The following is a 27912-nucleotide window of genomic DNA, read 5'->3' on the forward strand; positions in this document are numbered from 1 at the left end:
TTACTAATCGTCTCGAAATGCTCTGTGCTTTTATTTTGAAAGGCGCCATATTGTCAATGGCTTGTGGAAATAGCAATATGTGTTTACAATACAGCGAGATTCAAACTGTAAATACGTTGATATTCGCCGTTTCTCGGGAATATGTTTATTATGGTAATATGTTCCTGTAGCTCTTCTTACTGCAGGTAAACACAATTTACCAATAGAAAAAAAGTACTGTCTCATTTTGAATAATGTGGGACTCTTATTGACATTACACCGATGTATTATGAATAATATCAGGCCAGAGGAGGAAATCTGTTTCTTTTGTACGATAAAACGTTACCAGACAGACTTATATTGTAAACATAGGTTTTACCGCTTTTGGAAAATAACTAATAGGACAATCCTCTCCAGGCTTAGACATATTTATCCAAGCAGTATGTTATTATTCTAGGTGTCGACGAAACTCGAATTTAACGTAGTGTAGCTGGTTAAGCAGTAAAGGGGTTTCCTTCCTAAAATTAGCATTTGCTGTCTTATATGTCCTATAACTTTGCTAGGGATAATATTCTAGCACCCAAATGCAGATAGATTTCACGTTTTTATTCGGTTTGTGCCTGTTTTCTTACTACAGTATCCAGAATTTATTGCAAAGATTCATCACACAGCTTTCAGAAATAATACGTCCTTATTAATAGTGTAAAAACTATGTCGGATAATACATAAATATATTAGTCGTCCTAACAATAACACAAACCAGGAGACTGCTCAAGAAAGCAAGACTTCTGACTTAAAACTGTAGACTCAAGGCTAAATAGCGATGTGTTGTTAAGGTTTTAAACATTGACCAAAGTGGGACTTTAATCAAAACATTGAGGACTGTCCAGTAAGAAGGCCTTTCGCTTTGGACACATCTGATGTGAGATAAGAAATTATCTTGATAAATTGAGAAATCATGCTTTGTGAAATGCCTTCTTGGCAGCAGAGACTAGACCGAAGTTAACAGTCGGTATGACTGTGATGTTTTGTTTCTGCTTTTGCATCGTCCGTTATCTTTATTAATTTTCATTAATTTTACAGATTATATAAAATTCATATTTTGTCACCTCCCTCACATATTGTTTTCTTTTCTCTAATGTTCCATTATTTGTGACATAAAACTATGACATTCTACTGAACAAAGTTTACCAATACATTCTCAAGGCCCTTGTGTTTTTGAGAAATTTGGGGCTCTTATGGTTATTACACTGATGTATTTGCTATTGTTTCAGGCAGTAAATTCTTGTGTATCAGACTGATTATATTACAGTGAAAGACACATTTTACTGTTTTAGGGAAATGTAACTAATTAGATCATCTTTTCTAGGCTTAGGAACTTCTAACAATGACTGCTATTTTTATTTTAAATTGTAAAGTGGAAAAAATTGAAAACTGGAAAAAAAGAGATTCTACATACTGTGTAGAGATGATATTCTGTAATACACCACTGCAGACAAAATTCATGATTATCTTATTTTTATTTATTATTTTATCTTGTCATGCTTTCATCCATTAGTGTTTTCTTATGAAAGTACCCAGAATTCATAGAAAATATATATCACACTGCTTTTAGAAATACAGAAATATTGACTAGTAGTGCAGCCATTGTCTTATTAGATATTTGGCTTCCTAGCTGTAAGAGATTCTGTAGTCAATACACAGTCCACAAAGCAGGATTTAGCTAACATAAAGACTTCCTCCAGAGAAAATCAAGATTTTCACCTTTGTTAGCATGTCCTTGTGGTGGTGTGTGAGAAGATCTGGATAACAGCATCTGCTAAATGCTGTAAATATAAATGATCTGTCAACGCCATGGCTGAACATTTGGGCCAAAATTGTGTTCTGCATATTTTCCCAGCAAGAAATAAATATTAAATATCTGCATCAAAGTATTCAGTTACTTTAATGAGTTCCTCCCATCTTCAGTATCACTTATCAGTTGTTTTGTATTACTTTCTAATCTTTAAACTAGATATCTTTCCTCTAGCAAGTACCGCATTTTTGCTTAGAATAGTTATGTTTCCAATTATTATTCCTTAGATAGTTCCTGTTGCTTTACATGTACTTTTATATTTACTTTCCTGATAGTCACATTCGTAGAGAAAGAAACAAAGATAAAATTGAGCAGCTGATGGATTGGATGGTTTTGAAAGTTGAAAATTACATTTCAAAGACAATCAAAAAATATTTAGACAGTCTTTATATTTGAAAACTTTTTGTCTGCAGATTTGGACCCCAGAAGAATATAGACTTGCTTTGTGTGTAAATTCCATAAGGGAAAGCCATTATGAATGTTAGATTTGGGTTCTGCTTTGGCTTTCTCTGTAAGTGGTTGATGCTCCAGATTATTTTTGGAATTCACATTTGTTGTCTCCCTCATATACTATGTTCTTAGCATTAACATGACATGTCATGATAGAGGTGGAAAGCAACTTTTGGCTGTCTACTTGACAAAATAAAATAAAATTTTATTAAGTTTGTATATTTACATTACTGCCTGTACAGAAATGTTTTCTCTCCATAGCTCATTTGAACATTCATTTTTGTAATTCCCCAGATTTCCCTGTGAAATAATTTACAATTAAAGTAGCAAAACAGGATGGACCAAGAAAAGCGGGACAAGCTCTCAGAGTTGGTGGAGGACTTGACTACCTCTGGGGAACCACAACTAAATGAAGGGAAAATGAAGGAAGTGAAAAAGATTTGCAAGTATGATGACTGACATTAATGATTACTACATGTTTATCTGTGAGGAGTTGGTGTGTTCTCCCTGTGTCCACATGGGTTTCCTCCGGGTGCTCCGGTTTCCTCTCACTACTCAAAAAAAAACACACACATTGGCAGGTGGATTGGCGACTGAAAAGTGTCCGTAGGTGTGAGTGAATGTGTAAGTGTGTTTTGCCCTCCGAAGAGCTGGCGCCCCCTCCAGGGTGTGTTCCTGCATTCACCCATTGATTCTGAGTAAGCTCCAGACCCACTGCAACCCTGAACTGGAAAAGTGGTTACAGACAATGAATGAATGAATAACATGATACACACATAACAGTAACTATTAATTAAAAAGATTAAAAGAGTAATAGTTGAGTAATAGAAGCACCTGTCTGATGTTCTGACTTTCTCACTTATAATTTTTATTTCTTTTTTATCTTTCCTCCCTGCAGAATCTCCAATGACTATATTGACCATTTCTATCACCTTATCCTGACCCAGCTAAACCAGGATCATGCTGAGATTCGCTTCTCTGCCTTCCAGATGGTCACTGAGCTTTTCAGTCGTTCTCATCACTTCAGAGTCCTCCTGGTAACTAACCTTCAGGAATTTCTAGCACTAACGGTGGAAACAGACATTGAGCAGCCACTGCCACCACCCAAAGAGGTGGCTAAGAAACTCAAGGCCCAGGCCATTCAGACTGTTCAGGCCTGGCAGGCAACATATGGGGAGGCCTACAAAAAACTGGCTTTGGGTTATCACTTCCTGAAGCAAGTTAAAAAGGTAGGTCTCTACTAATGCCATAAATCGGATTTGGTTTCAATCTGATTTGTTGAGCTCGTAGAAGTTGTCACCTGTGAGTGAAAAAGACAACATTTGTGACTCGTAGCCGCATATTCGAGCAGGTATAGTCTTTGAATTGTGTTTGTGCAAAAAACACAGGTGTGTAACTCGCATTGCACAGATTTACATATTGGTTTGCGAATGTGCAACTTTTGTGCATGTTTTATACGAGTATGTGAAAGTGTTTTGCACCACTTTCACTGACGCAACTACAACCAAAACTGTGAGTGTATTATATTTTTTACTTGTGTGTTTAGATTTGGATTTGTGCACCTGCAGTGAAGAATTTGTAAAGGTGTAACTGTTAAGTTGTATTTGTGGGAAAGGAAAAATTCTACAGGTTTGCGACTCCTGAAGAGATTTTCTCTATGACTTCAAATTTACATGTGTGACTATTTTCTACAACTACAAATTTCACTGTCACTGCTCAGGGGTTTTGCACCAAATATACCTCAAACATAACCCACTCCTGTCTGTTGTATGAAGCTGAAGTCAGCAGCTTGGGTGGCTTTTTGTTCAAAACTTCTACATTAAAAGGTTTGCGAATGCGTCTCCATTTATATTTGCCCCACACATCCTAAAACAATTTGTTCACCCACAGGCTACATTTGTATCGGGTGAAATTTTCATTTATTTATTTTCAACTTTAGTGAAGAACATGTATATATACAAAAAAGTGCAATTGAGAAAGTGTACTGCAAGTAAAGAAAAAGGAAATGGTGGAACCAGAGAAAAAAAATTGATTACAGTGGGTAAATTAGACGAATGGAGTTTCTGAACAGAAGAGTGGGATACAGAATATTGTCAGATGTGTGCCGGATAATCTTATTGGAAAATTTGAAGTCCTTAAATGAACGGTTTCCAATCAGTAATTGTGTTAAATGAGGAACAAAGGGTGAATAAACTAAAGCACCAGCAATCAAACACACAAGAGATTTTAGGAATGGCATTAATACAAATGTAAATGTTAGGTTTGTTTTCAAATTATACCGATGATATAGAGTATCATACAACAACAGGACACCATTATCTATTAAATAAATGTAACACTGACCAGATGCCCTTCTCCATCCAGTCCTCACTGAAAAATGATTTGTTTTAATGTGATATAACGATTATTCTAGATAGGTGAGTTATGTGGAGTAAAGTTATGTACAAACGTTTCCAATATAACCTCACTCACTGGTGAAACTGTGAAAGTTTTGTTAGGAAGACATTGAATGACAATGTAATCTCTGATCTTAATCCTATCTAACATCTAAAAAACAGCTATATGTAGAGAAACATGCAGTCAGGAAAAGATGACTTTCAAATTTGAGACAGCTAGAGCAGTTGCTAAAGGGGAATGGGCCAAACTACCTGTTTTCAGGGGCAAGTCTCATTCAGAGCTGCAGAAAATAAGTATTTGTAGCAATGTCTCTAAAGGTTGAGCAATAACATTTTAGGTTTATGGTCCTAATGTTTGCATGTTTTTTACTATTTTAAATGTTCTTGAATCAAAAATCAACAGCAAAGTCTGATTTTCATCAATTATGGCATAAACAATTATGAATGCCAATTAATTTATTCAGTTTGAAGTTATTTAAGAGAAAACAGTGGGGTTTTTTTTGTTTTTGTTTTTTTGTTTTTGTTGTTTTTTCATGGAAGGTTTCCAACAAATTTGTCCATGTAATTGTGTAAAGATGTTGTATTGTTAATTGTATTATTATATAATTCATGTGTGTCCCTCATTCCAGGTAGATTTTCATGATGTGGAGGCCAGAACACTGGCTGAGAGAAAGAGACAGGAGGAGAAACAGCAGAGGTTGGAGAGAATTTATAAAGAGAAACTTGACAAGGCCAAGCAGGAAATGGAGGGTATGAACCTAAAGACAGTGTTTTATAAACATAACTTTGGTTATCTTCAGATGAGAAGCTCATGCACAATAAATTCATGATTTTTTCTCTTTAGCTTTCTGACAGTAAACTTTTTCTTCTCAGAATTATCCTCTGAGATTGAGGAATCCTTGACTGAGATAAACAACTGTATGAGGTTGCTCATGCCGGACACTTTCAGTCTGTTTAGCACCGAGCCGACTGTGGTCACCGAAGAGGCCACTTGCAGCACTTCTGAGCCTGACCAAAAGCCCAGAGTCTGGGAGGAACAGCCGTGCTGCAGCAAATATTTGAGCTCAGGGAGTGATGGAAAGATGACAGAGGAAACCAGATGTGAAGAGGAGAAAGAGGAGTCTAGTGAGGAAGTTGACACTGAAGAGGGCCCAGATGAGGACACATTTATTCGCAGCACAGGGCTCATGTCTCGTGCCTATCAGCTGGACCTGAACGTGCCCATAGGTCGGTTTACTTTTGGTCTATGATGTTATACTAATAATTCCATATACGACACAAGAAATGTGTCTTTAAATTTAGTAAAAACAACATGAGTGATCTCTCCATGCTACCAGATTTGAATGTGAAAGAGACTGAGGAGAATGAGGCAGTAGTGAACAACATGAGAGACCTACACAGACTCATCAGCAGTAGACACCTTCCTTTAGTCCAGTCATGGATTCAGGTATGCTAAGTTCCACCATCACAAGTTAGAAAGCAACGGTTAAGGGTAAGGGTCTGCAATCTACACTCATAAAAAATCTTGGTAATTTTGTTAATAATATTGTATATTATTTTGTGTCCTGACCCACTCTAAACATCTGAATATAACAGTAATTACCAATCAAAATATACATCTTTAACAACTGCACGTGATCCTGAGGTTACATAAAAGTCATGATGTGGTTTTGCTTTAATGTTGTGCTTTCAATTAAGTAGAGAATTTGTCTTCAGAAGAACTTGTACTTATTAGCATTTCTCATACGCATGAATTATTTGCCCTCAAAAGAATGTATTTATTTAATTAATATTTAATTCTCAATTTGATTCAAATTACAATTGCTCTCCAGGTTTTTATGAAGGTTGGTGTGGAGGAGCATTTGATAAGACGAGCCACAACCCTAAAGAAAAACCTTGAGAAAGCCTTGAAGGAACATGACGAGCTTCATATAGACTACAAAACAAGACGAAGAAAAGTGGTGAGTCTCCTTCAGCTTCTTCATAGCAGACCTCTTTTTCACGGTCATGCAAACCGAGATTCACCACGAGAGGGCAGCATTTCACAAGATATAAAACATGTATATAAAAATTCAGTGGAATTGTGCAAGTAAAAGGGAACTTGATTTTGATTACTTTACAAGGTGTGCCACGTCTTTGTTTTTTCTATTATGATTTGTTGAAGCGTACTGCTTGTCATGGTTAAGGGCTTATCATTTTAAAATGAAACTCGGAACCCAGAATTTCATAACTCAAATTTCAAGCTGATGACAAAAATTCCAACTAAATTGCTTCGGCAATGAGCAAATGGGGAGTGGGACATTTTGCAAATGCGCCGACAATATTGGTGAGGTGCAATGCATCAGGGCATCAGAGATTAGCTGTGTGAGTGAGTCAGGAGGCACAGCTCAGCTGTTAATGGAGATCGGCGCAGCGCGGGCAGAATGGGACACACCTAGCAGTTAGGAGACACATCATTATGACACATGATATCCGCTTTTAACTGGGCGAAAAGAGCGAGCTGGGGAGAGGGAACGGAGCCGAGTGACAGTGACAAAGCGCTTTACTGCACCCTATAAAGGTTTATCACTGTCAGCGGCCATTTCCAATGCAAAAAGCCAGTGCTTTGTGATAAAGCAACAACTTAAAGCCCTTTATCATAATTAGTTTTTCCTTTTTACCCTTAAAAGCATTCCATTACTTTATTCGCATTATCATGGCCCTGACACGGATGGAATTGCTTTTTTTCCTGACTCAATAAACTCCTGCTGATGAGCTAGTATTATTACAGAAAACTATGTTTTTATAATCTCTATTCCATAAAGTTTTCATTTCACTGAAATGTTAAAAATTATTAAAATACTTGAAAGAACAGTTCTGCAGTCAACATAAATTTAGAAAAAATGAATAATTTTAATACAATGCATCAGTTACTCCCTAATCATATTAAATGATATATTACGGTAATGTGTTTTTTATTTAACTCATACAGAATGCTTTGGTGTTGGATCCCCTGTCCTTGCCCATCAGATAACTGCAGCTGTTGACATTTTGAACAAGTGTAATGCACTGCTGTGTTGTGATCGCACAGCTTCCATTTAATTATTGGTCACAGAGGTTTTGTGTTAAGCACCCTGAATTTGTAGAGCAGACACCTTTTCGACTTCCCAAAAGAGGAGCACATTTACCATGCGGCCAGGGGGAATATTGCATTGTTTACACCGATAAGGCATCTTATCAGGACGGTGAGGAAGAGCAATAATTGATGTGTCTCAGTGTGTTTTTTTTCCCCCCATTGGCAAACTCGAGATAAACCATGTCTATCTAGGATCCTTTCTTCATTCCAAACCTATCAGGGATTCTTTACAATGTTTCTGCAATTCCTGTACCAGGGTATTGACTTATTAACGGATTGTAAGCACTTGCCTTAAAGTAAATTTAATACATTCTCAATCCAAGAAGTATATTATAATGGAGAGTTTACATTAGGTAAAGTGTGTTAACATACAGGACTCAGAGGTGTTGATCTGAGCTTGACCTCACCTAATTACATTAAAAATTGAGCTCAGCTGATTTATCAGTTAACCAACAAAATAGCTCAATATACAACTCATTTATGGAATCAGTACAAATATTGCTGCTAGTGAATACTTTGGTCACAGCACCTCATTTGGTTGACCTTGTAGTCAGTTGATGATGCGTCTAAAACTTGATCCGGTTCCTGAAAATAAGGATGAGCAATATATGGACATTTTGAGTTGTTGTGAAATAACTTTTTACACTTTTTGTTTAATCACTGAAAAGCAGCAGGTCTTTTTACAAAGAGAGCACAGTTAATCCTATTTTACATTTAAATGTGGTCCTTTTTTTCTGTAATCAAACATATCAGACAATCAGAAAAAAACAAACGTCGTGATATTTATCATGTAGCATGACAAACATGATAAAATTATGCACATAAAAATGGTAAACAATAAATGCTATTATAACATTTATTTATTTATTTGCTTTTATAGACAATTGTGTTCCTTAAATTGTGATGCTTAAATACATAATAGCATCTAAATAATTTTTTTACAGTTTTATGAAGACAGCTCCCTTTAACATTTACTCATCAAATCTGACCATAGCTGGCCTGAATTTAACCCCAAGGGGAAAGCAGCGGTGCTCTAGGGGCTTTGAGGTCTCATTTACTCCAATCCCCCAGACAGCAGCAGGCTCTGAGAGGGCCCATTACACTGTGGTAAATTAAGAGACCTTCATCCATCATCTGCTGTTTATCTACATCACACACATTTTCAGCAGCCATCAAACAACTGCCACTATTACTTTCCTATAATCGCGTTCAAACTTCAGGCCGCAGTTAAAAGCAGGAAATGGTGTTTTAAAAATATAGACCAATTTCATGTAAACAGAACACTTTGAGAATGATCTTGAGGGATGTATGTTTACCTTACATTCCACTTTTAAAATGTATTAGCATATCATTATGTTGTGTTTTTTTCTTTCTTTTGTATTCGTAAAATGGTGCGTTCAATACTGGTGTGGGTTATTTCCATTAAAGGCAGGCAGTCCTTACCTACAAAAACATGCATTTCAAAAATAGGCTACTACATAGTACTGGTCTAATGTATGCAATGTTGTGTGCTTTAAAAGCGAGTGCTGTCTTGGAGAGGCGCTTTGTGGCAAAAGAACGTTAAATTGCCTCCAGAGACAATGGCGGGCAACTTCACGAGGTTCTCTTTCTCTCTCTATCACTTTCTCCCTCTTTCTGGGCAGCCAGAGTACCCTGCGAGCCTCTGAGCATTTCATTCCATTCTGTGGCCAGTGAGCCTGCCAGTCCATACACCTGAGTTATTGGTTTGCTGTAATAATTTGCAAGACCTTCCCAGTAAGAGAGGAGATTAGCATATAAATAGCAGATGCACGGAGGACCATCACAGCTGAGTACATTTAATTTTTAGTTTATAAGATTGAATGGGTTTTTAAACGCATAGCCATCAAACTTGGCCAAAGACAAATGAAGTCGAGAGTTCAGTTGTCCGAAGCTGCCTCCTCGGACCATTTTTTAAAAGGATAACAGACTTGCTTAAAGGAGTGGGCCCACAGACGCTTCCCTGGGCACAAAGTAATTGAGATTGCTTACAGAGTTAATTAGACCATACAAAATATATTGGGAGGGCGTAGAGAGCACTTTAGCCCTGCTGGAATGTGTTTTTCCTCATAAGTGGGGGATATTTAACCGGAACCTCATTATCTGCCCCCCTCTCGCAGCCAAGGAGACGGAGGTTGACACAGCCGCCTTGCGATCAATAGAGTTAGCTGTGTGAATGTCTTTAAGTGGTCCACTCAGGAGCACACGCACTATTTAATATTCACTTTTATTCTAACGCATGTTCTGTTAATGCTCAGGCCACTTTGCAGTGTTTCTATTAAACATTTAGTTAATTAAATTACTTTACATGCACTTTGTCATGTTAAACTTACACCCTATACTTTAGTCTATGTTTAGGATTAATGAATAAAATTAATAACTTGCATAAACATAAGGAATCTGTAAATGACTTGCGACTTTGGCTCAGTGCAGCTCAAACTTTGCCTTGCTACAGAGCCATATTTTCTCAACAAAAAAAAAAAACTTGCCCAGCGGCATTTTAAAAGAGAAATGAAAAAAAGAGTTGTTTATTTCTTACAAGTTATAGAGACAGCCAGGCAAATGGTGTGTTTTAAATGCAAAGAAGACACTAAAAGGTGGGTTTCATATGTTAGCCAGGCCTGTGTCAGCGAAATGCCGCCATATAGAGACCTATTCTCTTCACCATGGCTTCTCTTGTAGAAGACGTACAATGCTGCCATCACCAGTTGGCAGTGCAGATTTTATCACAGCAGAATTAAAGTGAATTAAAAATAAAATAATGCTGGCTGGCCAAGAATTTCAGCTCAGTTGGTAATCTTTTTCCACTGCTTTTTAATCCATCAAGGTGGAAATAACTGCATTGGATTGAAGAAGACAACACTTATAAACAAAACAGCAATCTCCTTTTTTCATGACTGCTGGCTGCAGGGAATGAAAAACTGTACTAGTGTTGGGAATAATGTTAAGTTTCCCCCCCAGTTTAAGTTACTTTTAAGAGCAGGGGTTACTGTTAGGTAGGGACACTGGTGTAGGAAATCCCATCACCAATTCAAGGCCACATGTTTTTAAAAAGCTACAAATCAAACATTAGAGAGGAGTTAATTAAGAAAAACCCTTTGCTGTATTTTATTGGATGTATTGGATGTACCCAATAAGAGGTAAACCCTTTTTGCCTGTAATAAAATGAAGGGCATGTTCAATGCCCATCACACTGTTAGATTTTTGCTTTTTACTACAAGATCTAAAGGGCCACAGCCTTGCACAGTCTCTGAAGTATGTCCCTCTCACTCTCTCATTATTATGTATAACATTTAAAAGAGTTCTGCAGACTCAGGCATTTTAAGTGTTCAGCTAAAGGACTTGTTTTCTTCTACAGCTCCAGTAAAAGTGCAGCTATCACTTGCGCCTCACTCAGCCAACAGCACCAGCGCCAGTAATTGAGACCTCATCCAAAGACAGTTTATACCTTAATCTGCAATTGTCAACACGGCCCGCCTGCAGTAATGAAAAAGAAAATAAAAAAAGAAAGCAGAGGAATAAAAAGGAATAGGCAAAGCGAGCTTTGATCACCCTTTAGTGCCTGATATAGAGGTAATCATGGAGGCAATTAAGCAGAATAAATGGAAAAGAAAAAAAATCGTGTGCCTGGGAACCACACCTCACGCAATGCCCTCGAAAAAGGAAGGGCACACACATTATGTATACCATTTTATGAAAACGACCCCCATATTTAAAAACTGGCATTCTGTTATGCATTGTAGCGCAGGGAACGGTTAAGCACCTTTTGAGTAAATTAAAAGGCATAAATTCTGTTTAGCGCTGATGCAGACGCCTCCCCGAGCGCAGGGTTCTCCTGCCGAGTGGAGCGGAGGAGAGGAGAGAGAGGAGAGGAGGAGGGGGATGAGAGAGCCTTGGGTTGCTTTTCACCTTTCATAAATTCCAGCCTGGGGATTTTCTATACCTAAAAAAAGAAATAATAATTTGCAGGCCGGTGGCTCATTGTTATTCTGTATAGATTGATGGTGGTCATTTACCCGGCTGGGGAAGTTAAGTGCTCCTGTCATTCCTGAAGAGCATAATTGGGAGGTTCCACAGGTCAGCGCCGGTGACAGTTTTCTCTTTTGATTAGTGTTAGAGTGATAACAAAACTTACAGCCGGGTGATGGATGAGCACGTGCAGCTCCAGGCAGGAGAGAAGCAGGGGAAAAGAGAAGAAAACGAGCACACCTACCACCTTAAACCACTGGCTAGCCAATGTTTGTGCCAGGCAGGGCTAAACTACAATTTAATGGCCCCCACATGCATAATATTGTTGCATACTTTTTGGCTTCGTCTTGAATTCTTTGAAAGTCCTGGACAATGAATTTACTATCAAACAATGAATTCTGAAATTTTCACATCAGTGTCTAATATCCAAACATCGATAAACACATCTTAGCACACCTTGTCTTATTTATTAGGAGATACTTTGCATTAGCATCATATGTACAAGTCAGTCATGTATCTTTCTGTGTCTGTTTTTGTATGAACACAGTATCTTTAGAATATCTTTAAATGTTTTAGTGTGCTACATATTAGAAAATTTTGAGAAATTAATATAAAATTACATGATGCTTTTTTAAAAACTGCATTTTTATAACCTAAGGATATTTATAATTTGTTCGAACATCTATATCCTGTGGGGATCACTCAGGTCTTCGTTGTAGTCAACCTCAAAACCGTAACAGGGTTACAACAAAGAACTACAGCAGTCAGAGTCTTACAAACTGGATCTGCTTTGGATCGTCTCCTTATCTGGTCGCTGGGGTTGAGTTGATCTCCTTAAAGTGATTGTATGATGCTAACCCAGAGACTCAGACTGAAGGGTGAGAAACCCTCATATCACTGAGCTCTCTTTTCTTGCACAGAGCTGTTATCAGGTACACCTCCACCTGGCTAGAAGAGGCTAAGATAACCCAATATTGCCTACATATCTGCCAATCTCTTTGTTCCATTCCTTTTTTCACTTTCCCTCCTCTGGCTCTCTTGAAAGAGTGGCTAAACCAGTGATCTAGGCTTCGAGCCCAGATTTCTGCTGCCTTTCCGTTGGCTGTCTGAAGGAAATATTATCTGTCTTGTAGTTTGTAATGATAATAGTTTCAACTGAATGTGCTCATTTCACTGATCTACTCTCATAGAAGCTGTATATCCAGAATATTCGGTGAGAAAACTGGACAGATTTGACCTGTTAATTCCCTCTTGAAGCAGGGAGCTGTGGGGAAGTCAGACTAATGTAAATGAGCACTGTTTTATGCAGCTACAATTAGATGCCACAATGGTCAGATGGACAACTACTAGAAAAAAAATTGGATGTGGTCAACTGGAAATTCTATTACAAGTTTGAATTAAAACGTAAAGGGCTCTGACGTTACTGCATAGTTTGCCATTCAGTGCGCTGTAAATCTCTGGAATATCCTGAGGCCATAGTCAATCCCATTTGTGTGTTAATCAGTGAGAAAAGACCTGCTATTGTATTAGGCAGTGGGTTAGCTGTTTCCAAACAAACAATTATAGTGTGGGGGATTATGGAGGACAGGTTTGAAGAACATAATTTCATAAACAAATCTTTATTGTTCGGTTACTTTGTGCCTTGGTGTTTTCCATTGGTAGAGTTTTATTTTTTGTTGTTCCTGGTTTAATAGAGAAAGATATATTTGTTATATATATATATATATATATATATATATATATATATATATATATATATATATATATATATATATATATATATATATTTTAGGCAAAAGCTGGGGAAGAAGAAGATGAAGACGATGATGATTTCGAGGAGGTGCCAGAGAAGGAGGGGTATGAGCCACACATCCCAGAACATCTGAGAGCTGAGTATGGTGAGTTTGTTCAGGTGCAGACACCAGCAGAGACAAACACTCATTAGACATCAATAAGAGTCCTTGCACCCAATACTCCAGTAATCTCTTGAAGCATCCTCCAGGCCAAATTAAGTGACGAGTTACAAGTACAAAGGTGAAATCCTTTGAGCAGTGTGCTGTTTGTTTAAAGAGATGAACATAAGACACAGGGGAAATATTTATTTTAACAACTAGAGGAACTACAGGACGATATTTCACTAAGTTTGTATGGAATGGCTGAGAAACTACAGCAAATAAAGTGACTTGATTTTTGATGCTGGTTAAAAGTCTGAAGTTATGCAGAGGGCTGTCTGAGGTACATCTCCTGGCAAAATGTGGTGTTGACAGTTAAGAAATGAATAATTTAGAAGCATTCACAGAAGCATTATTTGTACATGGTACAAAGCACTATTAAGTTGTGGTAAAAAAGTTTACATCTTATGATGGATTTTCTTTGAATAAATTAAGGCATATATTAAGATAACATGATCTTAGAGTAATTAATCTATTAAAGCCCTACAGTTCTACAGATGCACAGGGCATCTATTAAAAATCTGCGTTGACTACTGACTGTTTATACATGCAAAGACTCCTATCTGTGCAAGGACAACCATATTGACAAGAAACAGCCCACAAAACGACAGCGGTCAAGCAGTCGGTCAGACATAAGTTAAATACTGAAGATTCGGTTTGACACAAAACTTGTGAAGTGTGAATATTTATGATTGAATACAGTCACGTGTGATTACGGCCTGGTGAAATATACAAGAATATTGATTACTTAAAGAGATAAAAGTAGCCTTCTATGTGAATCAGCATTGATTAGTAGGCATTAATTCTTCTACTGCTCTTTCTTTTTTTGCAGGGACATTTCACACATTCCTGTCTTGTATTATTGTTACTATTATTATTAATATTATTTTAAGCCCATTATTTTTCCCATTTAACAAGGACGGATATGTGAATACCATTAAAAAATACGGATGAATGTGTATCTTTTGTTTAATATCTACAGGTCCTAGGTGAACTGTGGAATAACCCATTAAGATACAGCCTGACAAACTGATTTATTAGGCTTTTTTTTTTGCATTGTTATTTGTTCAGTTTTGCTTGTTTTTATTGTTGAGCCTTTTAAGAACACTAATTACCTAGTTAACCGCTTTATATTTTAATTATAAATACAATAGATAACCACAATACTGTATAATTAGTAATGACTTGTAATTATCTTGAAAAACTGCAAAGTCAGATGAAGTTCTCTTTGTTGCCAATATCTGTTCACAAGCCTTCTCCGTGGTCAATCTGATCACCAATGTAAGCCCCCCCCCACACACACACACACATAATTCTATTATTTGCTACATAATCTTCCCACAGTCTCTGCAGCGGTATTAACTAAAGACTAATTAGGCTGTAATTTCCATGGAACCAAGCTGGTTTGATTAGTAAAGTATGTAATGATCAGTGTGCAGGCCATGCCAAATTAACAATGCAGTGGTGTTAATGAGCTCCCATTAGCCCAGTGTTGTAATTTACAACATCCACCTGCCCTTACTGCAGTGGGGGGGCTAAACCTCAGGGAGCATCTATCCTCTGCACACAGCCGGTCTATTCTACATCCAGCACTACACAAATGAATTAAACCCATTCCAGCCCAGTTTCTGCAGGAGTAATGAGTGTGCACCATACAGTAATTGAGCTCCTAAGATGATTCCAGAGTCTAATGATTGAACATAATTTGGCTTTTGTGCATGGGAATATTTTTAGAGCTATTAAAAGTGAAGAACAATAGATGAAGCCCGGCACCAAAATGGTTCTGTTTAACCTGCCTGATAAAGTCTTCATGTCTGGACTAGCCTAGGAAAATGTGCTTCAGGCACACTTAAAATGTGACACTGAAAATATAATTTGGATTTACCGCCAACTTAACTTCTTTCCAGATCTATCAATCAGCGTGAGTTAGTATCAGCACTTTCATTTAGCATTACATTAAGCCATCAAAACGATTTCAGTTCATTTCCCGCTAATCTTATTCTTCCAACTCCTTTCAAAAGCGCTGTGCAGCTCTCATCCTGAGAAAAATTGTTTCATTTGGAAAGCATTTCTCTCACTTTCCTCTCTTCTATTCTCTCTCTCTCTCTCTTGCTCTCTCTCTCTCCCCTCCTTTCACTGCTGATCTTTTATCTATCCCTTTATCCCGGCATTTCTGTCAGGACGTTATCTCTTTCTCAAATTTACATTTTAATTACAAGGCCTGCTGAACTCAGGAAAATCAATAATGCCACCATTGGCAGCTCCACTCTGTGTCTACTGCTGGGCCTCTCTATTTCCTCTTATTGATTTATCTCTTTAACACCTGCAACTTTATTGCTTCAGACAAATAGCTACCATTTTGGTCAATTTGAACAGAAAAAGAAAGGATTTGGTCGTATTTCATGATTGCATGGTCTGGAGACTGGCTATGATGCAATAAGTTGTGGGGAGATAGAGAGTCTGGATTAACTGTAGGCTCAGGCTCAGGAAAGTGAACATTTTTGCTAAATGTTTAGCTACCTACCTCACGACCACAGTGTGTTTGTTGTATTGGTTGTAGCCAAGGTTTTGGCATGCTAATTTTTACTGTGCAAAATCAGAGGCCATGCTTCATTTATATAATTTCTGGTCAGAATGGCATTTAAATGTGTATTTCTTATTTGTTCTATTTAGAGGATTTTAATGTTCACCTTTGGATTTATTACAGCTTGGATTCATTTTCAGGGTCTTGCGTTTTTTTGTTTTTCAAAACAATCTGATGGACAGCTCAGTTCAGACCTTTAATGACTGCTATGACTGTGACTTAAATATATCAACAGTGGTCTTAGACACAGTTCTTTTGCACAGTAGTGCTCTTTAAATTCAGTTACTTTACAAAGGAATATATAAAAAGTTAGTTAGTTACACTGTTTGCTAAAGTCAGTTTCCTACTCTCATCATATAAGCAGATATCAAGCTTTTTTGTCCGTTTTTAGGTTACTACATTGTTTCAACCCAGCAACAGTCCTGCACAAATTTCATGATGAATGGACCAATAGAAATGGTCCAAAATTACTTGGAATAAAATCTAGGAATAAGGTCCTTTTTTCCCTTCTTCTTTAAAGTTGCTGTTTTGAAGATGCATGTTTTTCATTGGACAGCAATTATGTATTCTGTCAAAGCTCATTAAAATAAGAAGATAAATTCTGCTGAAAGTGCAGCTGTTAATTGATTATTTATTTATTTGTTTATTTAATCCAAGAATGGTTTGAATAATTTTTTGTTTACAGTAGAATCATAAATGGTGACTGGCATCTGTCAGTTGAATGTATGTGATTCCCCAGACAACCGTGTAATTAATACTAGAAGGATCTGGATATATTTTGGTGCTTGTAATGAGGTTTCAGCTGCATGACTTCAGGGTAAATTCAACATTTGGTTGATGACCCTCATTCAAAGTGGTCAGGTGTTCCCTAATCATATCCTTAAGAGGTTTACAACAGTCCTTTAAAGTTTAAATTTGTCCACACTCCAGGGATTTAGCACAGGTTTGGAGTCATACGTGGAGTCAGTCAGTCTTGGATCTCAGTGTCTTTCTAAAGCTCAGTTTAAGCTCCTGCATGCCCAGCTTTGAACCCCGCAGCCCACCCAAGAGAGACATTTCAGGAGTGTTACTGAAGTGCACGCAATCATGTCAGTGCCCAGCAAAAGGTTAAAGGTCAGCTTCCTCTCTGCCATGACCTCTTTTTTTTCAGTTGTAAAAAATAAAGCTGTCTTTTATATGGAATACTTTGCCAAAAAGAAAATAGCAGTTTTGGAATGGTTGCTTTTTAAATAAAGTGGCATTTGTTTTGAGAATGAATTTAGTACATTTTTTAAATGGCACACGGTATCCTTTACTTTTTGGGGACCATTGTATCTCCAAATTACATCTTTTCCATTAAGTTTTTTTTAAATATGATTTATATCTATGGTGTAATTCACAGTTTTTCCTACCAAGTTCATAGAGTCCATATATGAAATGTAAGCTACCAAAATCCTATTTTGTATTCGTCACGAGTCAGGTTACAGTAAAGAGTTTTGAGTCAAGCTTAAGAGTGTCCAGACGTTCAAATCAGACATCTTTTACTTAGATAACTTTAATAAAAGTACCTTGTTTAATAAGGGATAAAGAGTGGTTGAAAAATGACCACATATTATAAGTTAATTAGTTATAAGTTAATTATATAATAGGCTTTATAAAGTACTGGGCAGTCGATGTGAGTCTTTTTAAATTTTAATCTGCTTTAGATTAAAAATGGCTTGACTTAAAAATGGCGGGTCTGACTTGAAAACATGAAAACTCACTGCTATTCACACTTCGTTCTGTTAGGTCTTGATCCTTTACCTTCCGCATCTACCTCTGTGGCCAAACCAAGCTCATCAAAACCTGTGGTCAGACCTGCTCCACCCATACCTCGGACCCCTGCCCGGCATAAAAGGAAGCTACATGATGAGGAACAGGACCCCACATGTGCAGCTGCCACTATCCGTGCCCTTAAAGAGAGACTGCCCTCTGTACCATCTAAAAGGTAATCAAGCCAAGGCATTTTTTGTGCATAGAACTCTTCAGGTCACCACACAGGTTTTCAATTGGATTCAGGTCTGGGCTCTGGCTGGGTCATTCCAAGCTGAAAGATGAAATTCCTCTTCATCTTCAGCTTTTTACCATAAACCTAATGGTTTGTGTCAAAATTGACTGATATTTGGAAGTGTTCATTATTCCTTGCACATTGAATAAAGCCTCAGTTCCAGCAGAAGAAAAGTGACCCAAAGCATTGTACGGCCATGCAATGCCTCAGTGTAGGTATGGAGTTCTCTTGGTGAATATACATTTGGAATTAGGTGCAAAAATCTTCAGCCTTGGTCTAATCGGACCATATCAAATTTTACCACATGCTTTTGGCAGACTTGATATATATTTTTCAAAATGTAGCTGGGCTTGAATGTTTTCCTTTACAAGAAAATCCTTCGGTTTGTTGCTCATTTTTGTCACATGTAGTACACAACCCGGCCTCTTGGAAGATTCCTGGACCTGTTTTTTTATCTTGTGCTGTCATCAGTTGTAGAAGGATGTCCAATTCTGTGTAAAGTGCCTAATGCATTGGAATTTTTGTACCCTTCTCTTGACTGATACTTGTCAACAGTGAGATCCTTTCAATGCCAAAAAAATGCTATAAAAATACGGGGTTATATAGAGTCACTTTAATTAATAGCAGAGTATCAATTACCTATTACTATTTAACTTGCATTTGAATGTGAAAGGTTACCTTTTGGTTCCTTTCTATTACATCAGTGTGTCTGTAGGCTCTGCTGAGGCCACCACAAGCAGTGAACAGTCTGAAGAGAAAGAGAAGGTTCCTGTTGTTCCGTTTGGCGTGGATCTCTACTACTGGGGAGAGGATCAACCAACGGCTGGCAAGATCATCAAGTTAGTCCACTTCAAACATCCCTGCCATATGGTGCTTGAGAATTTTATCCTTTTCCAGTTTTTCTCACCGCATTGTTTGCCTTTACTAAAAGGTACGCCGTAAATTTATTGAGAGAATATGAAGGGTTAAATATTTTATCTTAGTCAACATGAGTTATTCAAAAATGGTGGGTTTTTGTTTTGTGCCTGATTTAGCCACTGCACTGGTCCTCTGCCTTTTTCTGAAATGCAAGTTATTTCAGAAAAAAGGTCAGTGTCCACTAGAGAGCACTATTGTCTGTTCAGTCTCCAAAGAACTTCCAATCAGACCAAATTAATGAAAGAAATGAATAACTCATATTTTAAATAGTTCAGTATAATATTATAAATATGTTTTTTTCTTGCTGGAAAAGGTGTATATATAAGTTTGTATACACACACACACAGATTTTCCAAGTAATGTTTGAATATAAATTTTACTTTACGGCTAAGTAAGAAAATAGTGGCAAGTTTTTAATGAAGAATCTATTTAGAAACCTAATCATAATTTTCATCAGTGTGCTTCAGTCAAAGCTCACATTGAAATTTCTTTGGCTTTATTTATTTATTGTTTTAATCAAGGAAAATACTTATTAGCTGAACTATTGTGGAAAACACTGGATTTTCAAACCTTTTGCAGGCAGCATTGCTGAAATTAAAATGAATAATTGAAAACAAAAGCATTTCTGAGAAAACAATCAAGACATTTTATTTAGAACTTACTCCGTTTGAGAGTAAAGCTCTGTTGTCGTCTCTGGTTTACAGGAACACTTCTCAACACCAGTTCTGGGTTCCACATGAGGTGGAGGAGGAGGTGGAGAACAAAGAGCTGTCTGCGCAAATGAAGTCCAGGTATATCACTTTTGCCGGCCGCTTCCAGCCTGTGGAGCACAAGTGCAAAGCCCCACTGCCCAACGGCTCACTTTGCGAACGTCAGGACAGAATAAAGGTGAGAATTCAGACAAATCTTTCATACTTCTACAGCAATCACATTTAGATATGATATGACTCTGGTGCATTATATGAGGAACAGTAATATGGTGTTCAAAAACTTTCTTATGAATAAAGCCATTGAAGAACAGCATCTTTTATTTCTAATAAAGTGTCCATTCCATGGGCCTATCATCCCTCGGGATGAGATTGGGAGGCCAATTAATCCAGAAGATGCTGCTCGTCTCGAAAAGGAGGAGAGGAAACGCAGGGAGGAGCAACCAGGTAAAATGAATGTCCAATATATAATATTTCTGTCAGAAGGAAGGTAGTTATGTTATTATTCTTGTGGCACATATAAAGTGTTTGTGAATGTCCTGAATGAATTATACTAGATCAGTGTAAGCTGGGAATCACGGGCACAAGGCAAGGATAACCGGTTACAGACAGTGAATATGTGAATGAATGAATAGCCTATGCTAATATAACAACAAATAAAAGAGGGAACAGCAGTGAGGAACCTTTTGAAAACCCAATTCTCCATTGAAATCTGAAGTTATACATTTTTTATAGTAAGTTGTAATTACATCTTTAAATAAAGAGTATTTAAAAAAAAAACGAAATTACCTTAGACTCAGTTTATGTTCAGTCTCAATAGGGTCAAGCCTGCACATCTCATCCAGTGTTGTGTTGTCTCCGTCTGATAGAGCTTATTGTCACCTTCAGCTTAGTTTTAAGTAGGCCACTGTTCCAGTGTTTTCAAATCCCTCTGTAAATAGAGCAAATCCTAAAGACCCTTTACCTCTGCTCCTTCATCACAGCACACACACTAGACAAATGACAGGGCAGTGGGTGTAGGGCCTGGAAAAGATGAACTGATGAAATCCCAGTCATCATCAATAGCCTGATAATAGGACAGGCAGCATCTCACTCTGTCCCTCTTTCTCTCTGTCAGAAGCTCGCTCTCTTTCTCCCTTTTGCAGAGTTGGGCGCTAAAAGCCAATTAAGCTGCAGCTCCTCGCTGTCAGTGGAGCGTCGGATGTGCTTTTCTCTGACTGCAGTGACTTGTTAACAAACAGGTATCTGAGGCAGCTGGCTACAGAAGCCTGCTGACCACTGGCTTGTGAAATAGCATCTTTTGTAACTAAGTACGCTATCGATCCCTGCCCCGACTCCATCATGCCCTCTGCCCGTCTACAAGCCGGTCGTCACGGTAACCACAGGGCACCCCGCCCGCCCTCACGTGCTGCCAGTGAGCTCATGGCACCACTGGAGGTCCATCAGTTCCTTGACTGACCAAGCACTCCCCTGCTGAGCCATTGATTTCTGCTCTAAACAGCCACCTTCAGGCTCCTCAACATTCACATGTGCCTGTGTTTCTATGTACACTCTGAAGGACTGAACCATTCTACAGGCTTTAGATCAGGTCTGAAACACCTTTTACGTTTTCATTTAGCAATTTTTGCAAAGTACGTAGCAACTTCAGCGACAACTCAGATTCTACAGTGATTTGCTGAGAAGAGTTACAAGATGTAAAGTTATCCCTGAAAGGCCCGACTTGATTGACACATTTATAGCTTGGGCTGCACTGTAAATAATTGTAAATATTAATTTTATTTAAGTTGATTCTTTAAAGAAGGTTTTCTCAGAAATTTCTCAGCCATTTTTAAAGGCCCATTATTCTTCAGACAGGCTTTACAATAGATGCACGGATTTAATTGCATTCAACCACAAACGCATGATGTTAGATGATTAGTTCTGGATCTCAAGTTGTACTCCAATATAGTGCTGGGTGACTAAGACTATAATATGTTTAATTCAAGGTTTGTTTTTATGGGTAAAAAATATATATGGATTTAATATGTAATCGTCTGCTTTTTTGTCTGTATTTGGGGCCATATTGTGTCTGCTTTCTAGTTTTCCCCACTGTTACAAGCCCTCAGGTGGCTTAAGTGCAATACGTTTACATTTCAGAACTTTATATTTGGATTGTATTGTTAGCCTTGTGTGTTCTCCCCGTGTCCGCGTGGGTTTCCTCCGGGTGCTCCGGTTTCCTCCCACCTTCCAAAAACACATGTTGGTAGGTGGATTGGCGACTCGAAAGTGTCCGTAGGTGTGAGTGTGTGTGTGTCTGTGTTGCCCTGTGACGGACAGGCGCCCCCTCCAGGGTGTACTCCATTGCGCCCAATGATTCCAGGTAGGCTCTGGACCCACCACGACCATGAATTGGATAAGCGTTACAGATAATGAATGAATGTTAGTTTTGTTTCTTGTTACTCTTCTGCTTTTTTAAATGTTTGAGGTGGTAATGCCCTGACATTGAGACAGAGAAAACAGGGTATTTTTTATGGTGAGCAAATAATGTTATTTTATGATAAATATTGAGACTGATTAATATTGGATAATTGTTGTGAAAATATTTTTTCCATATTTTTTGTCCAGCTCTACTCCAGTATTTACCAAAAGTAGTGTATGACACTCCCTCTCTCCAGAGAATGTAGTTCCACTGCTCCACAACCTTGTGCTGAAAGGCTTCATACACCTAGCAGTAGTTTGGAAATTAGATATTGTGAATTTAGATTTTTCTGCCAGGGAGATGGCAGTCATTACTCAGCAGTCTTTGTACAGGTGTAAACTGACGTTTTGAACAGTTTTCCTGCTTGAAATCCATGCCATTAAAAATGTAGGCCTGAGCAGCAAATAAGCAATTATTAATATTATTATTATTTTAATTCCACAAACTTTTCTTCTAATAGATCTTTTAAAAAATATGCCACTAATTCTGTGCATTACGTTAAAAATCCTGGGGGAACATCCTTACTGGTTTGATAATTACATTGGTTTGCCAGGGTTGGGACCAGTCAATGAATGTTTACTTCTTAATATTTAGCTTCCTATATGTTGTGAGACTAAGTATATTTTTACATTAGAATTTTTTATGGGATGGTATTGTGCAGAGTAATAATTAGTAAAACTGGTATGTCACTAGTCCAATAGGGAGTATATTCTGAATGCAGCTGCCCCCTGCTCTCTGTGTGTGTGTGTGTGTGTGTGTTTTGGTGGGGTTGCTGCAGCTGGAGCATATATGAACTGTTGACAGAGAAGTGGGACCTGCTGCAGAGCTTAAAACTAATAAGTGGCTCTTCTCTCATCTTCACAAAAGAAGCCCCCCTCCAGAGAGGCTTCAGAGCACTCATGTAATAGAGTCTTCACGTAATTGAGGATTCATCTTCTGTCTCCCGACCGGCTCAAATTAATTTGTAGCTAAATAGGGTCTCTTATTGACTGCTGAGTTTGTGTGGGTGTGGAAACTCAACCCCAACTCAATTTGAGTACATATTTTAGTAGATATTTCATATTTAATTAGGGTAATGTGTACAAATAATATTGTATCTGATCATATGGCATCATGACTGATGTGTTAGCAGACACCACATCAGCACTGTTTGTAAGTATAGAAACAGAAAGTCATGCAGTCTGTAGACGATGTGTTATATTTCAGACACTATATAATTTATGATTTCATTATGTTCAGAGGAGCTTCACCTGTTTTTAAAAGGAACAGAATATATTTGTCTCACATGCAGGCATCAGCACTACATTTAAATATGCACTGGGGAAATTAAACCTGTATAACTCTTATTAATATCTCTTAATACTATCAGTGAATTTGTTGAGTGAATATAAAATTTTCATTAAATTACTGCCTCTATGTATTTGTCTCAGACTGGCGTGATCCAGAGCTCATGAGGGAGATTGAAGCAGCGACAGGTGAAGACCTAGGCTCCTCAAGAACGTATGGAAAGGGGAAAAAGTCTGGAAAAGGAAAGGGAAAGAAACGGAAGCACCCAAACCTCACAGACTTGAAGCAAACCGCCAACACTTCTCGCTCAAGGCTTGAGAAGAAGGTCTTCAATAAGTGAGTATCCATTAAAAAACTTACAAGGAAAAGTTAATGTCAGGTTTTTCATATATGAAGTAAATGTAATGGATAGTGAGAAAAACATTGTGTGTAATTAATGGAAGTTTTTGGGGAAGAGAAGCTGAGCTGATATTGTAATCTGCGTACTATCGGCCATGATGAAAACCCAAAGCTCATTCTTGTTGCAGGAGCTCCATGAGACGAATGGCAGAGGTCATGAACAAGATCGACAAGAGAAAGCACGAGAAATTTGCAAACCAGTTCAACTACGTCTTTAAATGAACTCTCCTGTTCACAGCACTGTGCTTTTTCAGAAAGTGTACTTTAATATACCTCCCTAAAGTGTCAAAACAATGAGAGACACTTTCAGATGCGTTTTCTGAACCTGCTGTAATTGAAAGGATATTATATACGTCTTGGTATTATTTTTCTACATTTGTTTCAAACTTCTAGAATTGTGATGTTGGGCAAGTTATTCACTTAAACCAACGTGACTTAAATCTAATGAAATTATATCAATTAAGATAAAAAATTTTTATTATTCAACAATACTTTTTAATGTATGACTTTCAATATCAAAGGGAAGCGTGGTGGGACTGTCAAACAGCTCCAGAGTTCTGTGGCTGTGGGTTCAAACTCCATCTTGGGTCACTGTGAATGAGGAGTTTGGTGTGTCGTCTCTGTGTTTGTCTGGGTTTCCTCCTGGTGATCTGGTTCCCTACCACAGTCCAAAAACACATGTTGGTAGGTGGATCGGCTATTCAAAAGTGTCTATAGAATGTGAGTGTGAGAGTGAGATGCCCTGTGATGGAGAGGCTCCCTGTCTAATTGCTTCCAATGATTCCGGGTCAGCTCCAGACGCACTGTGACACTGGATGAAGCAGTTACAGAAAATAAATGAATATCAATTAAGAATAATTATTTATTACTGTAATTTAACTATGTTTTATTTAACTTGCCATTTTGGAATATACATTTAATACTGGGACTTTCTACCTCATTGTGTCGATTCCCTGTTATGATCTGTACGTTTAACTGTCTGGTAACTGAAGTCTGTTAAGCCTTTGTTTGAGTTCTGTAAGATTATTTTTTTTTTTGTGCTTTGAGTATTTATTGTTAATAGCCAATGTTTCTCAGTTGTTCAACTGTTTTTATAAAATTTATTTGCAGCTTTTTGCAGGATTCTGCATTAGCCATTAAAGGTGCTGTATACAATTCTAATCCAATAAACATACTGTAATATACAGAGGAAGTTTCTTAAAAGTTCACTACCTCTCATGTCTGTTTGAAGGCTAGAAACAGTTCCAGCAATTAATAGCTCAAACCAAGAAACAAACTATTCCAGCCAATCTGCAACTGGGTGCATTTCTGTTGGTGCACAGGACAGGGGAAGGGGAAGGGGAGGGTCACTGTGAGTCTGGCAAATGCTACCTGCATGAATTTTGGGGATGGAGCTCAGTTTGATTGTGAAACTATGAAGAAGGCTCCCAAACACAGCAGTAGGGGACTAATATTGTTCAGAACTTAATACCTGGGCTGTATTCTACAAAGCTGCATTTCTCAGTTTAGCCAGACAACTTATGTCCAAAGTCAAGCCTGTCCAATAGGAACAGAGATGAGGGACATTCCCATTGGACAGGTTTGACTTTGGGCTTAATTTATTTTAACAGCGACATCCTGCATGGTGGAATACACCCCAGATATTAAGTTGTGGACATTATTTGTCCTACACCGTCTGTACAGTGTTTGGGAGCCACCACCCCACCCACCTCTTGATATATAGGCAAAATACTAAAATGACAGGCTATTTTCTATATCCATCAGACTATATGCATTTTTATGAGCTCCACCAATTAACAGATGTACTTTGTACAACTGTAGTCCATCTGTTGTTCTGTATACTGATGAACCCCCTTCACTCTTTTCATTCTTCAATGGTCAGGACCACCACAAACCATCTATAAAGTGGATGGTGGGTCATTCTTAGCGCTGCAGAGACACTGAAATGGTGGGGTGTTAGTATTTGTTTTGTTGGAATGAGTGGACAGCAGTGCTGCTGGAGGTTTAAGACTGGGTGTCCACCCATTGTTCACTACATTAGGTACATTCATCCAATTGGTCCACGTTGTAGATGCAGAGTCAGAGACTGTAACTCATCTGCACTTGTTGCAACTGGTTGAATATTTTTGGATGGTGGAACTTTCTTAGCCCAACTTATACCTGCACTGTGTGGGGGGTCCTGACCACTGAAGGACAAGGTGAAAGAGAGCTAATAAAGTATGCAGAACTTGGAAGTGTTGGACATAAGGCAGTAATTATAGAACAAGAAGTGAACATATTTACAGAAGTAAAAAGCTTAAATTAAAAGAGAGTTATTTTAAATTGCACAACAGTTACATAGAGCAAGATGTGATCAGTTTTATGTAAGTTTAACAGGACATTTCAGGGTGGGTGCGTGCGTGTGTGTTGGTGAGAAAACTAACCAAATCTGAACAGGTTCGAAATAATGTGGTGAAAGCGGAAATGACACAATTAATTTCCGGGATAAACTCTCTGTTGTTTTAAATATCATTCAGCGGCAGGTCTCAGCTCGGAACAGCATTTGTAAATTAACGTGTAGATAATCTTCTACGATATTAGGATAATTGAATCTATGTTTATACAGAATTTAACAATGTCTTTAACAAATATTCTATGTCGATCAGTTTATAAATATAACCGTACATTGTTTTCTTATTTTAAATTAATAATAATAAAAAAAGAAATCAATTTGTACAATGTAGAATAGCTACAAAATAAAAATAAATAACGTGGACATGAGTGTATTTCATTAAATCAACGATTAAAAAGCGTTTAACCAAATAAAATAATATTAAAATCCCTAGAATCTATTTATCACCGCAAGGATTAAACATATCATACAACTACGGGAAACGTTCAAGACTGAAAACACTGGACCTTCAGACACTTTCATCTTGCATTTTCTTTTCCCGCCGTTTTTCACCGCATTAACACTGAGCGGAGGTGTCTCTGCGGCGAAAACCAGATCTCGAGCCTATGGTCTAAATTAGTAATAATTAATTAATCTAAAAATGGTAAATTTTTCTAAGGGAATGTAAACAACTGTTTTTTTTTTCATTTATCAAGCGGTGACAATGAGTGAATAAATCATCTGTACATATATATATATATATATATAGAGGCGTCTGTTTGTGTTGTGTGCTCGTACATTCGTCTGTTTAATTACGAGTCTGTTGTCTTTCCGACAAAAATAATAATGATACAAAAAAATAATAATAATAAAATAATAATAATACATTTAGTCAAACGATACATTTCTCAAATAAGTTACAATAACAATACCGTCGTGTGTCTTCTGCTCCGTGTAGAAATAAGGAACATTTCTTCTTAAAAATCTGCAATTTTATTTAAACTTTTTTTTTTAACAAACAGTGAAATAGCATGTAAATTCTGAAATAAATTATCCTAAACATTTAAAAAGTCTTTAGATAAACCTCTCACGATTCCGTCCACCTCCACAACATCTCAGCTCATGGTTTTTAAAACATCATTTGTTACTTTTTCCCACTAATTCCTTACTATTTTTTTCTCTTTTTTTGCATTTGCATTCAAAAGTAGTGTCTAAACATTGATCCGCGAGAAGTGAATATTTACAGTTTGACCCAGAGAAAATATGCGGTCAGGGACTTGGAGACTGTGAAGGAAATGAAGAGTTCTGTGGTCAGTGTCTGTCACTCTCTCAGCTTCAGTCTTGGGACAGTTTAAGTCTGAGTCTGAGTCACAGCAGGCTCCAAACAGGAGAGAGAAAGTTCACATTACTACCAGCAACAATCCACAG

The 27912-nt window shown here is 37.6% G+C and overlaps 1 protein-coding gene across 3 annotated transcripts; it reads left to right on the plus strand.

Moving 5' to 3' along the window:
- Window positions 1-55: 55 nt before the first annotated feature.
- On the plus strand, window positions 56-25282 carry uvssa (UV-stimulated scaffold protein A). Of its 3 annotated transcripts, none has more exons than XM_066649633.1 (14): window positions 56-185; window positions 2579-2730; window positions 3183-3513; window positions 5310-5430; window positions 5554-5907; window positions 6018-6127; window positions 6513-6641; window positions 13575-13680; window positions 18086-18284; window positions 19049-19183; window positions 19967-20150; window positions 20305-20416; window positions 23858-24050; window positions 24242-25282. In XM_066649633.1, the coding sequence occupies exons 2-14, from the start codon at window positions 2621-2623 to the stop codon at window positions 24333-24335; spliced, it is 2178 nt and encodes a 725-aa protein (XP_066505730.1). In that variant the 5' UTR covers window positions 56-185; window positions 2579-2620; the 3' UTR covers window positions 24336-25282. The 3 variants fall into 3 exon arrangements, with proteins under 3 accessions (XP_066505730.1, XP_066505732.1, XP_066505731.1); XM_066649635.1 differs by having other exon boundaries at window positions 3183-3321; XM_066649634.1 differs by lacking the exon at window positions 56-185 and adding an exon at window positions 336-901.
- Window positions 25283-27912: the final 2630 nt, after the last annotated feature.

Source organism: Hoplias malabaricus, chromosome 17 (genome assembly GCF_029633855.1).
Source record: "Hoplias malabaricus isolate fHopMal1 chromosome 17, fHopMal1.hap1, whole genome shotgun sequence".
Taxonomy (NCBI): Eukaryota; Metazoa; Chordata; class Actinopteri; order Characiformes; family Erythrinidae; genus Hoplias; species Hoplias malabaricus.